This window comes from Erinaceus europaeus, chromosome X (assembly GCF_950295315.1).
Source record: "Erinaceus europaeus chromosome X, mEriEur2.1, whole genome shotgun sequence".
Lineage (NCBI taxonomy): Eukaryota > Metazoa > Chordata > Mammalia > Eulipotyphla > Erinaceidae > Erinaceus > Erinaceus europaeus.
In genome coordinates, this window is record NC_080185.1 from 4,455,124 (window position 1) to 4,471,719 (window position 16,596).

The following is a 16,596-nucleotide window of genomic DNA, read 5'->3' on the forward strand; positions in this document are numbered from 1 at the left end:
CAGACCTGTTTCATCATTTGTGAATCTTCCCCACCTAGTAGGTGGGGACTGAAGGTTTGAACCCTTGCACATGTAACCTGTGCTCAACTGGGTGCACCGTTACCAGCAGCCCCTTATTCCTAGTCTAACTATCCTCAGCCTAGCTAACACACTACTTTTTGATTCTAGTAAACACCTGAGCTTTGTTCTCTTTCTGAAATTCTCAGCTAGACGCTTCAGTTTCTCTTTTTAAATGTCTTTAAATTTCTCTTTAAGAAAGAGGCTTCCTGACACCTTGGCCCCAAGAATTCAGGACTCTTTGGTCGGGGCCCAATTATGCTCACTTCACCCCAGTTATTAGAGCCCTTAACATAGCAGCCTGCTTCCTACATGGCCCTGCATATTCCTCTAGCACCTCTAGAACTCAGGCTCTCACCATCATGTATGCACTTTGCTAGGAAGTTTCTGGTAGCCCGGAAAAAAGAAAAAAAATAAAAAGGAAGCATCACAAGTTTACAGTAAGCATGAACAAACATTTTAAAGTATGCAATCCATTATTCAGTAAAATTCATGAGCACATGCCATCATGTATGTATACTGACTTTCAAGCGAATTATTTGGGGTGGGCAAACTAGTTCACATGGCTGTTTTATGTGCTGTTCAAGCCTGGCTCCCACTGACTGAAGGAAATTCCCATGCTGTGGTGTCTTATACTCAATGCCTCTTAATCTCTCTGTCTCTATGTGGAAGAAAGGAAGGAAGAAAGAAATAAAGAAAGGGCAGAAGGAAGAAGGGAAGGAGGGAGGGAGGGATATATGGATGGATGGATGGATGGATGGATGGATGGATGGATGGATGGATGGATGGAAGAAAGAAATGGAAAGGGGACCAGGTAAAGGGGGGGGGGAGGAATGGCAAGCCAGGTGGTGGCGCACATGGTCAAGCACTCACATTAGTGTGCCAGAAGCCAGGTTCAAGCCCCTGGTCCCCACCTGCAGGGAGAAAGCTTCATGAGTGGTTAAGCATAGCTGACAAGCTTCATGAGTGGTTAAGCAGAGCTGCAGGTGTCTCACTGTCTCTCTCTTCCCCTGCCATCAATTTATTTGGCTCTATCCAAAAATAAATAAAAATATTTTTTAAAAGAAATATTTTCTTTCAAATCTAAAACATATGCAAGGATAAATATTTATGTAGATATGCTCACAGTTTTCTTTTGGGACTTCAATGATCTTTTAACATGTCCCACTTAGGTGCTCACTGAGCTTTGTAGTTTTTAGCTAACTACAAAAGCTTTCTTAACCTGTGTCCTGATAATAACTTCTTAAAAGTCTTTATTGTGGGGTCAGGTGGTGGCGCACCTGGTTGAGTGCACATGTTACAGTGCACAAGGACCCAGGTTTGAACCCCTGGTCCCCACCTGTAAGGGGAAAGCTTCACAAGTGGTGAAGCAGTGCTGAAAGTGTATCTCTGTCTTTCTCCCTATCACCCCCTTCCCTCTCAATTTCTGACTGTCTCTATCCAGCAAATAAAGATAAAAATATTTTTTAAAAAAAGTATTGTGTAATATCCAAAGACGATGAATGTCTGCGATAGTGGGGAAGTAATTACAGAAGCCAGGCCTTCTATCTTCTGCACCCCATAATGACCCTGGGTCCATACTCCCAGAAGGATAAAGAATAGTATAGCTATCAGGGGAGGGGAGGGGATACAGAGTTCTGGTGGTGGGAACTGTGTGGGGTTGTACCCCTCTTATCCTGTGTTTTTTGTTGGTGTTCCCTTTTTATAAATAAAAATTTTTAAAAATACACAAAGTCAAAATGTGCTCACTATTTTTGTGGATCCAAAAAAAAATTGATCCTTTGGTGTTTTTCTAGTGAGTTAAGGCATGTTTTATGAACTTGCAAAAAAAAAAAAAAAAAAATATATATATATATATATATATATATATATATATATATGGTAGTAACCAAACTGATTCTTAGAGTCTGTGAAAACCATGATTATCAGAGGGAAGGAGTGAGGAAAGTTGGGGCTCCAAGTGGTATGATGGCACAGGAACTTTGGTAGTGGTGTACAGTGATGTGTACACACACATTGGGCATGAAACTATACTCCCAAGTCTTACGATAATATAAAGCAAAAAGGACAAGCAAAAATAGTTCATGTGGAATAGTAGACCACTTTGCAATGTGTGCAACTCAGGTTCGAGCATGGCTCACAGAGCAATGAAGGGAACCTGAGTGTAGTGGTCTCTTTCTGTGCATCTTAAAAAAATCACAAACCGGGGGTCGGGGGGTGGCGCAGTGGGTTAAGTGCATGTGGTGCAAAGCGCAAGGACCAGAGTAAGGATCCTGGTTCGAGCCTCTGGCTCCCCACCTGCAGGGGAGTGTCGCTTCACAGGTGGTGAAGCAGGTCTGCAGGTGTCTATATTTCTGTCCCCCTCTCTGTCTTCCCCTCCTCTCTCCATTTCTCTCTGTCCTATACAACAACGAACAACATCAACAATGGCAATAATAATAACCACAATGAGGCTACAACAACAAGAGCAACAAAAGTGGGAAAAATGGCCTCCAGGAGCAGTAGATTCATGGTGCAGGCACCGAGCCCAGCAATAACCCTGGAGGAAAAAAAAGAATCACAAACCAATGTTAATATACATAATGTGTCTTAGCTATGGAAAGTTTAGATTATATACCTGAATACAGAAGAAATGAGAACCTAGAGGAAGGTAGGGTTAATTTTCTTTTTCCTTTAGATCAACTGTTGGGTATTATCCGACCTGGCATTGAGAAAAAAAAAAACTATGTAAAAACAGAAGCATATCTTGGGGGTCGGGTGGTAGCACAGCAGGTTAAGGGCACATGGAGCAAAGCGCAAGGATGGCTTAAGGATCCCGGTCGAGCCCCCGGCTCCCCACCTGCAGGGGAGTCGCTTCACAGGCGGTGATGCAGGTCTGCAGGTGTCTATCTTTCTTCCGCTCATCTCTCCATTTCTCTCTGTCCTATCCAACACGACGACATCAATAACAACAACTACAACAACAATAAAACAACAAAGGAAACAAAAGCGGAAGAATCAAATTAAATTTTTTTTAAAAAAAACAGAAGCATATCTTCAAGCAAACATTATCATGTACACTGCCAACACATATACTCTACACACCTTAAGAACGGGTAACTCATCTCCAATGCCTTCTCATTTGTCTTTAGCTTATGCTCCCAAACTTTTGACTTCTGTTGTAGGTTGTGAATCTCAAAAATCTACGGTTGAGTACGCATAGTTAAGCGCACGCATATCTATCTGAAAGGTAGTGAACGTCTAGTGTTTACAGCACAGTTTCTCCTTGGGTTCCAGCCACAGGCTGCTGGAGCTAGCAATTCTGCCAGAACAAGCCAGTTTCACTATAACTGGTGATTTCTTCCCAAACAAAACAACTGATGTCATCAGTGTTCTCTGTGTCTAACTATGACTTGCTAAGACTTGTCAGAAATGAACAGGAAAGTATAAAACAAACAACAACAACAACAAAAAACTGAAGTCAGTCTCACAGAAAATAATTCAGGATGAGCCTGACTGTGACATTACACTTAAAACAACCTAGAGCTAGCTTACGCACTTCATACAGGCATCTGCAGCAAACACTGAACAGATGGAGCTTACCTCAGTACTTTTTCTCCCACAAGCAAGACTTCCACGCCAAGTAGATTTCACAATTAGTCTAGAAAGCCTAACCTGTATTCTAAGGGTACTTAATAAGTCTCAGATGGTATTCTCGCCAGCTAACAAGTGAGAACAAGCTCAGTGACACTGCGAGAGAGCTGAGGGTTCCGGGAACTCCAAAGATCCTAGGCTTAGGTCAGTAGGCTTGGTCAAAGCTGGCTTGCACACTTCCTCATTGTGTGGCCTAACCATGTGATTTTGTGAAATCACTTAGTGAATTTCATGATCTTTCAAATCAGGCAAATTATATATATTTCTCAATTCGGGTAAGGTATGTTACAAAGTATCTTGAACTTGATACAAAGTGGAGCAACAACAAATGGTAACTAAGTTTCACCCCACCTTCTTGCTACCAAATGAAGGATCGCTGACCTGGCTTACTCAGACCTCCCCGCACTCTTCTGCCCATTCCCTACTCCCACCCCCCAGCCCCATTCAACAGACTCTGTAAGTGCAGCAGTCTCAACCCAGGGCCAACTTCTATTCCCTCACATTCGTCCATTTCCAAAAAGAACACGGAAGTCCCGACAGCAAAGGCCCTGGAGGTGACACAAAAGACGGAGACACCGGTTCCTGGCCTGGGGGCGCTCCCCCTGCACTGGGGACAGAGGTTTGCAATAGGGTTGCGAAGAACACGGCACCGGTGGAAGCGTCAGGCCTGCTACCAGTCCCGCTTGTCCAGCTCAGGGCCAGAGCCGGCGAGCAGACCCCAATCGACTGCCCCTACCGGGACCCCCCACCCCCGAAGGCGCAGGCCTGACGCCCCAGAACCCTGCCGGCCCATCTAGCGGTCGCGACTTCCCGCCGTCCTATCTAGCGGTTGGGGTTCCCGCCCGGCCCAGGCCTCGCTCGACACTACCTGAGTTCGGGCGGCTGCAGCGCGTTCGGCGCCGCCTTATCTAGGCGCTCCATGGCAGCCAAGGCCCAGGGAAGGTGCTCGGAGGCCAGCGGGGACCCGCGGCTGCGCACAGGCACCTTGGCTGGAAGCGGGCGGCGGACCGCACCGGAAGTGCCGCCGAGAGCCCGGCGGTGAAGCGGCGCACATCGGAGGCGCGCAGTGATGACGTTGCTGCGGGGCGCGGGTGTCACCTGACTTAATGGCTGGGCTTCTCGGCAAGCGCACAGTGTTCAGTGGCCGGCACTCCATAAGCAGCCCAGGCGAGTGGCTTGACCACTCCATGTTGAGCCGGGACTTGCCTCGCACCATGGTCTCCCCACCGCCCCTTGAGCTTTAGGGGCTGTCTCCTCTCGTCTGGGTCCCGGGCGTGGGGCTGGGACTGGGACTGGGGCTTAGGGAGGGGGGGAGTTCTGCCTTATATAATTGCTTCTCAGCTGGACATGGATATTGACAGGTTGATCCATACCCCCCAGCCTGTTTCTATCTTTCCCTAGTCGGGTAGGGCTCTGGAGTGGTGAGAATCCAAGACACATTGGTGAGGTCGTCTGCCCAGGGAGGTCAGGATGGAATCATAGTAGCATCTGGAATTTGGTGTTTGAAAGACAGTAAGTTATGAGGCAGGAATACAGCAGGTTAGAATAGGGATTTTAGGATAGTAAGAAGCCAGGAAGTCTATTTTACATATGTTCCTTAGGGTCCATGGTTTTAGTGATTTTTGCCTGAGCTTTATACTTAACGTGGAGGTGGGCTAAACATACTGTCTGGGAAGATGGTGTCAGTGTTGAGAGTAGAACTAGAAAGCTGGATTAGGGTAGAGAGTAGCTCCCAAACTTGAATAAAATATATAAATAAAATTAACCATTTACTACATCAATCTGACCCAGGGCCCATGTATATTCAGTTAGCACAGGCGCCTTTGTAACTTTTGAGTCCCTGTCAGTCTGAAATTGCAATCCACGGTCACAGCTGAGAACATTCTAGGCAGCCATTTTTCTAGGAAGGCTGATTTGGAGAGAAGTGCTCAGTCCCTTGATTCCAGATCAGCCTGAGAGTTGACTGCAGGAGGCAGCCATTCAAAGATTTCTGCTGGATCAGTCAGAAGCTCTATCTCTAGTTTTTTGAGGGACTTCCATATTGTATGTCACAGAGCCTGAACCAGTTTCCAGCCCCACCAACAGTAAACAGAGTTCCTACTACTCTACAGCCTCATCAACATTTGTTTCTTTTTAATTTTAAAAATGTTTTATTTATTTATTTATTTATTAATAGAGATAGAGATAATTTGAGATGGTGGAGGAGATAGGGTAAGAGCCAGCATTCCCAGTCTCCCCTGAGAAAGGCACAGAGCCTCTCCACACATGGTCCCTAAGATAACACCTCTGGGAATCCCCAGGACAGTGTGACCTCACACCATCCAAAGCAGTGCTTCCTAGAGACCAGGCATGGCTCAGTGGGGAGAGCTCATGCCTCATGATGCAGAAGGCTGGGGAGTTCATCTCTGGCATCACGTGGAGACACCATGGACAGCATCACAGAGGACTCCACAAATAGTAGAGTAGTGCTTTGCTATTGCTCTGTCCTTTGTCTCCTCTTTCTCTAAGGCTAGCAGATTTTTTTTTTTTTGCTGTAACCAGAGCTTCACTGAAACAGACCTGCTTTTTTCAACTAGAAAGAGAGAAGCAAGAGGGCAGGGGAGATAGCATAATGATTATGCAAACAGACTGTCATGCCTGAGGCTCCCAGGTCCCAGATTCAATCCCGGTAACTCTGTAAGACAGAGGTGAACAGTGCACTGGGAAGAGAAATGACAAAGATAGAACAATGGCAGGGAAAAACCACAGCACTAATGTGTCCCCCAGTGCCCTGGAGTCCAGGCTTTGAATCTGGGTCACAGCCATGGCATAACAGGTGCCCTTCCTGGAGAGCTGCCTCTGCAGAAGCCCAGGGCTAAGAAGAGCGGGTGGAGTTCTGCCTTCATGTGTGGAAGGCTTTTCCTAAGGAGAAGGAATTGGGAGAACACAGTGGAGGGGGCCGGGGGTGCAGGTCCAGGGTCAGATACAGCCGGGAGTTTGCTTCCTCTCCTGCAAGGGCTACTCTAGGCCAGCAAGACCCCTAGCCCCTTTGCTGGACTCTGGACAAGAGGTGGCAGCTGCATTTCAGCTAGGTGCCCAGCTACTTCCTCCTCAAGTCAAATGATTTGATGTTCTCTGAGCCTGCGCTGAGACCAAGCATATATATATTTGCACCTAGTACAGATTTGTGTACACAGTTGGGCTTCAGTGAATAAATGAATGAAGTTTTCTTTTTTCACCTACCAGGGAAGGCCTATACTGGGCTGTTATCCTTGGCTCCTGGCACCAAGGAAATAATGGCATCCCCCAGTTGAACATTTTTGTGTGTAAATATCACTTAAGTCTGCACAGCAGTTGTCAAACAGCGAGGCCCTGACACAAGCCAGTGCACCAACCTGGAAACATTTTTGTGGTAATCATTTTCCGACAAAACCCAGAGCATCAAAAGGAGGGCATTCAAATCCTCTTGAGAACACTGCAGCTGGAAGGAGCTGCAAGATCACAGAATCCAGCCCTTTCATTTTCCAGATAGGGAAACACCAGTGGGGGTGGGGTGGTGGCACCTTTCCCTGCCCAAGGCTTGATGCACAGAAGGGGAGTGGTAGTAGGACCCAAATTAAATACAGTGACCAATCAGGTAGGGGGAGAGAGAGAGAGAGAGAGAGAGAGAGAATGAGAGAAGAAGAAGAAGAGGAGGAGGAGGAGGAGGAGGAGGAGGAGGAGGAGGAGGAGGAGGAGAGGAGGGGAGAGGGAGAGGGAGAGGGAGGGGAGAGGGAGAGGAGAGAACCAGACAAGACTGGCAAAATAACTCACTTGGCTCAAGCTTGGCTCCAACCACATTGAAGGGAGCTTTGGTGTTGTTCGTTCTCTCTCTCTCTCTCTCTCTCTCTCTCTCTCTCTCTCTTTCTTTCTCCTCCTCTCCTCCTCCTCTCCTCCTCTTCATTCCCTCCTCCTCCTCTCCTCCTCCTTCCCTCCTTCTTTTCCTCCTCCTTCTTTCTTCTCTGTCTCTATCTAAAAAGTAATAATGAAAAAGGGGCCAGGCATTGGCACACCTGGATGAGTGCACATGTTGCCTTGTACAAGGATACAAGTTCAAGGCCCTGGTCCCCACCTGCAGAGTGGAAACCTCGTGAGGGGTAAAGCAGTGCTGTAGGTGTCTCTCTGTTTCTGTCTGTCTCTTATTTCCCCCTTACATCTAAATTTACCTCTATATATCTAATAAACAAAATATTTTTAAAAAAATAAAAAATAAAGAGAGGACTAGAGTATTGCTCTCACATATGCAGTGCTAGGACTTATGCTTAGTAACTCAGACATACAAATCTGTGCTCTCCCACTGTGCCTCCTCTCAGGTCACCCAATTTGAATTTGAGGAAGGCACTCCAAGCTATTTTCCATAGTGGTTGCACAAGTTTGCATTTCCACCACAGTATACTATTCACCCAAGAACAGGAGAACTCTAATACTGGGTCATCTCTCCTGACCATGTGTATCGCAGCCCCACTCACAGCAACCCAGAGGCAGGAACAGTATACTTACACATGCATCCACAGCTATTCATCAAGAAAAACGAAACAAAACAGGGTCCTGGGGCTGGGCGGTGACATCCCTGATAGAGTGCATGTGCTAAAGTGTGGAAAGACCTGGGTTCAAGCTTCACGAGCCCACCTGCATGGGGGTGGGGGCTTTATGAGTGCAGAATCAGTGTTACTGGTCTCTATCTCTCTCTGTCTGTCTCTCTCCCTCTATACCTCTCCTTTCTCCCTCTAACTTATCTGTCTCTATCCAAAAATAAAGCAAAACAAGTAAACAAACAAAGCAAAACAGGGAGCCACAAGTATAGAGCTGTGGTAGAGTGTATACTTTGCATATATGAGGCTCTGAGTTCAGTGCCTGGTATGTCTCTCAAAAATTATTCCAAAGACGAGGTTTTGCAATTTGCAGGAACATTGAGGGGAGTAGAGGGTATAATGCTGTGAGAAACAGGACAGACAGAGAGACAACTGCTCGATGATTTCACTCTTTCTGAAAGAGAAGGTAACAAACAAAATGAAAGCAAACTATCGGACTACATGAACAGAGGAGTGGTCCTTTGGGCGAAGGAGGTAATTCCTGAGGTTAATAATCAAAGATTTTTGGTGGCAGATGTAATACAGGAGCTACTGATGTCAAATTCTAATTCTACATGCCTGAAATGGATGTGATGGTTTTTTAAGTTTATTTATAAAATGGAAATATTGGGAGTTTGGCAGTAGTGCAGCAGGTTAAGTGCACGTGGCACAAAGCACAAGGACTGGCGTAAGGATCCTGGTTCAAGCCCCAGGCTCCCCACCTGCAGGGGAGTCGCTTCATCAGTTGTGAAGCAGGTCTGCAGGTGTCTATCTTTCTCCCCCCTCTCTGTCTTAACCTCCTGTCTCCATTTCTCTCTGTCCTATCTAACAACAACACATCAAACATCAATAACAACAACAATAATACAATAACAATAAAAAACAAGGGCAACAAAAGAAAATAAATAAATATAAAAAATTTAAAATGGAAATATTGACAAGACCACAGGATAAGAGGGGTACAATTCCACATAATTCCCACCACCAGAGCTCTGTATCCCATCCTCTCCCCTAATAGCTTTCCTATTCTTTGTCCCTCTGGGAGTATGAACCCAGGGTCATTATGGTGTGCAGAAGGTGGAAGGTCTGGCTTCTGTAATTGCTTCCCTGCTGAACATGGGCAGGGATCCATACTCCCAGCCTATCTCTCTCTGTCCCTAGTGGGGCAGAGCTCTGGCGACACTGTCCTGGCAGGGCTCCAGGACACATTAGTGGGGTCATCTGCCCAGGGAAGTCCGGTTGGCATCATGGTAGCATCTGGAACCTGGTGGCTGAAAAAACATTAAGATATAAAGCAGACCTTCTGCATCCCACAATGACCTTGGGTCCATACTCCCAGAGGGTTAAAGAATAGGAAAGCTAGGGGAGTCCGGCGGTAGCACAGCGGGTTAAGCGCACGAGGCTCAAAGCGCAAGGACTGGCTTAAGGATCCCAGTTCGAGCCCCGGCTCCCCACCTGCAGAGGAGTCCCTTCATAGGTGGTAGAGCAGGTCTGCAGGTGTCTGTCTTTCTCTCTCCCTCTGTCTTCCCCTCCTCTCTCCATTTCTCTGTCCTATCCAACGACGACGACAACAGTAATAACTACAAGAAGAAGACAACTAGGGTAACAGAAGGGAATAATAATAAAAAAAAGAATGGGAAAGCTATCAGGGGAGGGGATGGGATACGGAGTTCTGGTGGTGGGAACTGTGTAGAGTTGTACCCCTCTTATCCTATGGTTTTGTCAGTGTTTTCTTTTTATAAATAAATATAAAGCAGAACAAATTGTTTAATAGGAACCTAAAGGCAAAAATATTATAGATGAGACTTGGCATCTTCATTTTGGAATGAAGCTAGTAGGTCTATTTTAGATATATTCCAGGGGGCCCTTGACTTTACCAGTTTTTGCCTGAACCTGACAACATTCAAGTGGACCCAAGGCATTGTCTGGGGGAATGGTGTCATAGTTGGAAAAAGGACTAGAAAGCTGGATCAGAGAAGAAAGTAGTTCCCATATAAGGGGAAAGTATATAAATATTGTTAACTATAAACCCCATTGGCTTGATCTGGGACCCATATTCCAAACAGGAACCTATGTAACCTCTGCATCCCTGTAGGTCTGAGCTTGCATGCTGTGGTCATGGCTAGGAACCTACCAAGCTGCACTAATTTCAGGGCCCATCTTCTTTGAATGGTAGAGTATGTTGCCCAACCTCCCTTCAGAGAATGAAACATCCCCTACACATTGAGGGCTAGGTCCACAAAGGGGTCCATTATGTTATTCCTGATGGAGATGACCAGTGACAGTGGTGAGAGGGAGCTGTTAGAGGTCTAGGCCCATCATGTCTGTGTGGGAATCCCAGGACTCCCTGACCAGGGCCTCAGGTGATGGGGTGGCCTGCTAGTGGCCAAAGAGCAGTCCTTAAAGGATGCCAGTCTCTTGCCTTTATCTAGCTTTTGTAGTCCTTACTTTGTCAGACAAAGTTAGACTTGGAGTGATTCAGGGACATGTAATAGAAGGTAGGCGAGGAGGGTATCTAGGTCTAAGAAACTGTTTCATTAGGTATTTTAAGGTTTTTTTTTTTTTTTTAAGTACACTTCCCACCGACATCCCTGTAAATCCTGGCTGTTCTTAAAGGTTGAGCTCAAATGTCACTTTCTGTTGTGAAACCTTCCTTAAGGCCCTAGCTGCCACCAGTGTGGCCTCAGTTATGACGTGTGAGGTGACCACCCTGCCTCCCTGGCCCAGGCCTGCCTGCTCATTGCCCATTGAGTGAGTTCTGGGCACCTGGTAGAGTGTCCAAGGAACAGAGTGGCAGAAGAGGGGGCTTTTTGCCTGCTAGCACCCTCTTCCTACAATGGCACTCTCTCTCCAAGATAGCTAGAGGGAAGGGTGGAAGGAGAAGAAATGGAGGAGAGGAAGGAAGGAGAGTTGGGGGGAGGGGAGGAGGGTGTTGAGAAAGCACAAAGAGCCCCCCCCCCAGAGACCCATTGGAGGGCTGGGGTAATGAGTGATGAGGTAGCAGTAGTAGAATTCAGAGCAAGTTTCCCACACCAGTGTTTGGGGATGCCATCCCTTCAAGGCTGAGGGTGAAAATGGGTCTTCAAATCCTTATACCATCACTTCCTAGCGACCTTGGACAAGTTACTCTATCCCTCATATATGCCTCAGTTTCTTTCTTTCTTTTTTATTTTTCTTTTAAATCAAAGCACTGTCCAGCTCAGACTTATGGTGGTGATAGGAATTGAACCTGGAACCTCAAAGGCTCAAATACAAAATGATGGCACGGTCTCCCTAGCCCAGTCTCTTGAGCGGGAAAATGGAGATCATCAGTGCTCCTCCTCACAGTTTTGCTGTGTGGACTCGGTTGGTGCCAGGTGCTTCCCATAGTGCTGGTCACATAGGAAGCACTGTGAAAACAGTGCTGGTGGTTTAGGGGCACTCAGAACATAGTGTCTATATCACTGAGACAGCCTGACAGAGATTTCTGTCCTCAAGTTTAAGTCCTAGTGGAGGAAGGTGGGGGTTAGGAAGAGCAGCCAATGTGGCTGAGGGCAGGTGAGGAGTTGGATCCGAAGGTCACTGGGGGCCTGAGAGAGGCTTCTCCCTTGATGCTATCTTTTGAACCCATAGCTGGGTATGGGTTGCCTTGCAGACCTTCCGAGTCTCACGAAGGCACCCAGCGGGGATCTTTCGAGAGAAAATGCTTGGATATCAGGTGCCCAGAGAGCAAGATAATGTTTGATGTGGAGTTAGGCATAGGGCCTCTGCCAGCCCAACAGAATAAACACTTGTGACCAAGCCTGGCAGCTGCTGGGTCTCTGTGAGTTCAGGAAATCCCTGGCAGCTGGCACAGAGGTGCCTGTGGGAGCCAAGGCCCCGAGCTCTCAGCTGAACAGGCCTTGCAGTCCTGAGCTGGCTCATGGGATCATGTCGCTTTGCCCTAAGATGGGCTGCCTCCATCATGGAGAGGCCAGAGGGCTGATTGAGGGCATCCTAAAATGTAGAGGCTGCCTGAAGCCCAGAAGGCTCTTTTTCTGTGAGAGATTCGTTCTTCTCTGAATTTCTTGGAGGCCAGTACAAGCTGTAAGACCAAGTTCCTTCTTCTCTGTCTGCCTCACATACATAATAACCATCCCACAACAGTTATGTTCAAAGGTGACTTTGCCACACCCACCATTCACTTCAGGCCTCAATGCCTCCCCCTGAGCTGGTTTGTTGACTCAGGTGGTGGCCACTGAACTTTGGGATTGTGTCCTTGCCACTGGATGGAGTTCTGGGTCACCAACATTTTTGAGTCTATAAGGATGGTTCTGGAAGAACTGTGCGGTTGGCCACATCTGAGCATGGCCTATGTGAAACTATGAGCCGAGGAATAGGGGACACACAGGTGACAGCAAGAATATGTGTCCTGAGACTGCAATGTGCTACTACAGGCCGATTGTTTCAGTAAAGAATTTTGAGGTTCAAATATAAAGGAAGAAAGGTGTGGATAAACTGATATCTACGCTCATGGGTATCAACTGTCAACATTCTGATCTATTTCCTTCCTGAAACAAACTGTTTCCAGTGCACTTGTCTGTGTGTCTGAGCATGTACATACATGCACAGACATGACTGCACACATTTTATTTTCCCTGCTTCCTACTGCTTGTTGCTCTGCAAACTTTCTTCTTACCAATGTCCAAGGGCAACTTTCAACATCTGTATGCACTGATCACACTCTCATCTTATTCATTTCAGTGCTGGTGTCAATTTGAATCATCCTTTTGTTTATTGTGCTATAATTTACTTAGACTGAAATTGATAATTTTGGGGTGTTCATTTCTATTAACTTTACAAAATGTGTATAGCCATGTAATTGTTGACATAATCAGGAGAGTCAATTTTCCCATTATCCCTATTAGTTCTCCAATATCCCTTGTACTTAAATTTTCTTCTCCCACCTCCAGATTAGATCTCAGGTAAAAATGATTGGCTTTTCCTATAACCATAATTTACCTATTTTCTTGGATCTGTCAGATCCCACTTTAGACATCTATTACAGCTTATTAATGTTCCTGCTGGTTGTGGATACTTGCTATGTCTAACATGTAGTTATGAATCTTCCTTTGCATGAGTATGTGTCCAGATTCACATGTACTTGGGTTTGTTTTTGAGAAAGGCATTACCATTCAGGTGGGTATACGTTGTGAACTGACTTGTGTCCCTAACCAAAAATCATATGTTGGTATCCTAATTCCTAGGACCACCAAATGTGACTGTACTTAGAGCTGGGGTGTTTAAGTAGTGGTGAGGTTATGATGAGGCCATCAGGATAACCTTTAATCCAATATGGCTGACGCCTTTAAAGGAGAAGAAATTAGCACAGAGGCCAAAGGGTAACCACAGAATGAAATAGGGCAGTACAGCTATCTGTAGGTCAAGGACAGAGAGCTCAGGAGAAACAAAGCCTGCCAGGCCCTTGATCTTGGACATCCAGTCTCCAGGACTATGAAAGAGTGCAGCTCTGTCATTGAAGCCATATAGCACTTTGTTCTGACAACCATGGGAAATCAGTCAAGCATGGCTGTCTTGCTGTGCCTCTAGCTCCTATCAACCGTATTTAGCCTTTTTTTTTTCACGTGTGTGGACCTTATGAATTTCTCCCCCACAAGCTGCCTACCAATGTCATTTGCTTATATGTGGCTGTTCTTGCTGTTAACTTGTCTTTCCCTTGTTAGTTGCTCAAGCACCTTTCTCTATATATCCCAGACTTTAATAATCTTTTGCCAAAGTGCATATAACATCCTATAATTTCTCCAACAGGTAGATATTTTTTCTTTCTCTCTCTTTAAAATATTTATTTAGGAAAGAGAGATAACTAGAACATTGCACTGGCATATTCAGTGCCAATGATAGAACTCTGAGCCTTGTGTTTGCAAATTGAGTTTCTACTTGATCTGCCACATCTTGGCTCTCTTATTTCTCTCCCTCTCTCTCTCTCTCTCTGCCACCAGGGTTATTGCTGGGGCTTGGTGAACTGCATATCCACTGCTCTTGGAGGACATTTTTCCCCTTTTGTTGTTGTTGTCCTTGTTCTTTTATCATTGTTATGGTTATTATTATTATGTCATCATTGTTAGATAGGGCAGAGAAATGGAGAGAGGAGGGGAAGACAGAGAGGGGGAGAGAAAGACAGACACCTGCAGACCTGCTTCACCACTCAGGAAGTGACCCCCCCTTGCAGGTGGGGAGCTGGGGGCTTGAACTGGGATTCTGACATCTGTTCTTGTGCTTTGCTCCATGTGCGCTTAACCCCATGTGCGCTTAACTCCTGCGCTACCACCCGACCTCCTCTCTTATTTCTCTCTTAATCATTTCCCATTCTCACTAGACTCTGATAGAATATCTTGTGTTTTATTTTGTAATTTTAATAATATAATTAGTATTGGAAAACCCATTACAAATTCCCAGTCTAGAATATTAGAGCTTAAATTCTCTCATGATCTTATCATCTATTACACCTCTCTGCCACACATCTCCTCAAAAGAATAATAGTGCTTTCATTTGCCTTGCTCTCTCTATGTTCCATGTACTGTTTTATGCAATTATATGCATTAGTTCCTTTAAATTTTGCCAGAGCCATGCGCGTTAGTTGCCCTTTATGCAAAGACTGCTGGAGTACGATGACCTTAACTTACTTACCAAAGTCACATCAATATGTGGTAATAAAAGCTAGAATCTGAACCTAGGCAGACTGCTCCTTAAGCATTTTGCACAGTGTTCATTGAGCATCATATACACGAATCTTGTGTTTCGGATTTAATTGCTTTAAAGTGGTGTGACATATTATGTGGGTTGGAGTAATGTATTCCAGTTTTGCTTATTTGATTAACTTTATTTAAAAGGCGTGACATCTGCTGTCCCAGGAGATGACATATGGTATTTTGATGAACAGACGTTCTTATTAGTATATACTTCAAATTATCAGTGTTTTCCCTTATGACTTTTGCATTGCTTCTTGTTTAAGAAATCTTTCCCCATGCCAAGGTTATAAAGATTGGGTTTTGCATTCTAAAATATATATATATTGTCACTTTACCTTTTACCTTAATGCTTTTGAAAATATTTTAAGGTAAAATGAGGTCTATAGAATTTTAGAAATAGCTCAGAGAATTCCTATATTCTTCACTCATCTTCTTCAAACAGTGTTACTTAACCAAAACATACCTATCAAAAATGGTATAGGATATTGGAAAGTGCAGATCTTAATCAGAGTTCAATACTCTTTATGAGTAGGTTTTTCACTTTGTTGTAATCAAAAGAAACTTCTACAAAAGCAAAAAAAAAAAAAAAAAAAAGAAAAGAAAGTAACCTAGCAGTTGGGAGAACATGTTTACACACCATACATCTCACAGGGGACAGCTATTCAAATATGTGTAAACATCTCATATAAATTCAACAACAAAAACAAAGCAGTCCTATAAAAACAGACAGGGCCAGTAAAGTTGCTGACCTGGGTAGTGGACTTGCTTTGCCATGTACATGACCCAGCTTTGAGCCCAGGACCAACCTCACTTGAGGGAAATTTTGGTGCTGTGCTGTCTCCCTTGCCCAGCATCTCTCTATTTTTCCCTTTTTATTAATGAGATTAATAGTTTACAGTAAGTACCGTTGTTGACACATGAATACAATTTCTCATCTCCCCCTAATAGGTATCTGCAAATCACTCTCAGCCCCAGCTTAGGCCCTTTTCCACCATCACACACCAAGAGCCCAAAGACCTCCCAAACCCCATCCTTATTTTCCCTTGCTTTGATGCAATACACCCAACCCAGTCCTAGTTCTGCTTTGTATTTCCCCTTTCTATACTTATTTATAAATGGGATAGTCTTAATTGACATGTACCCAAAGGAGAGATGTCCCATAAAGAAGGAAAAATGCTCAGTGTTACTTCTTACTAGAGAACTGCAAATTAAAACCACAATGCGCTGTGATGTCACTTCACATGGTGAGAATTACCTGCATTAGGTGACTGGATAAAATAGATGCTGGCGAGTTTGTGGAGAAAAAGGAATGCTGGTACACTGATGGTGGGAATGCAAACTGGGGCAGTCCTGTGGGGCAAGGCATATCCTCTAAGATTTTAATATAAAAATACCTTATGATCCAGCAATTCCACTCATAGACATATATTCAAAGGTCATGGAAGCACTAATTTTAAAGGAAATCTGCTGGAATTATAGAAGATGAACGTAATTAGCAAACAGCTGACGTCAGCCAGACCTCAAGAGCATATGGCAGATGTTAGCAAACTCATAAGGGATTGTGGGTATGGGAGGTTACTTAAATGACT

At 45.0% G+C, this 16,596-nt stretch overlaps 1 protein-coding gene across 4 annotated transcripts in view; it reads right to left on the reverse strand.

Annotated features, from left to right (window-relative positions):
* VMA21 (vacuolar ATPase assembly factor VMA21) overlaps positions 1-4,684 on the reverse strand; it is a 63,783-nt gene extending 59,099 nt beyond the window's left edge. For 2 of the 4 annotated variants that reach the window (XM_060183293.1, XM_060183292.1), the window contains exon 1: positions 2,897-3,026. In XM_060183293.1, the coding sequence (XP_060039276.1) occupies positions 2,897-2,961 (65 nt within the window). In that variant the 5' untranslated portion in view covers positions 2,962-3,026. Of the gene's footprint in view, positions 1-2,896; positions 3,027-4,558 lie in introns of those variants that run through there. The other 2 variants (XM_060183295.1, XM_007530483.3) reach the window with 2 other exon arrangements.
* Positions 4,685-16,596: the final 11,912 nt, after the last annotated feature.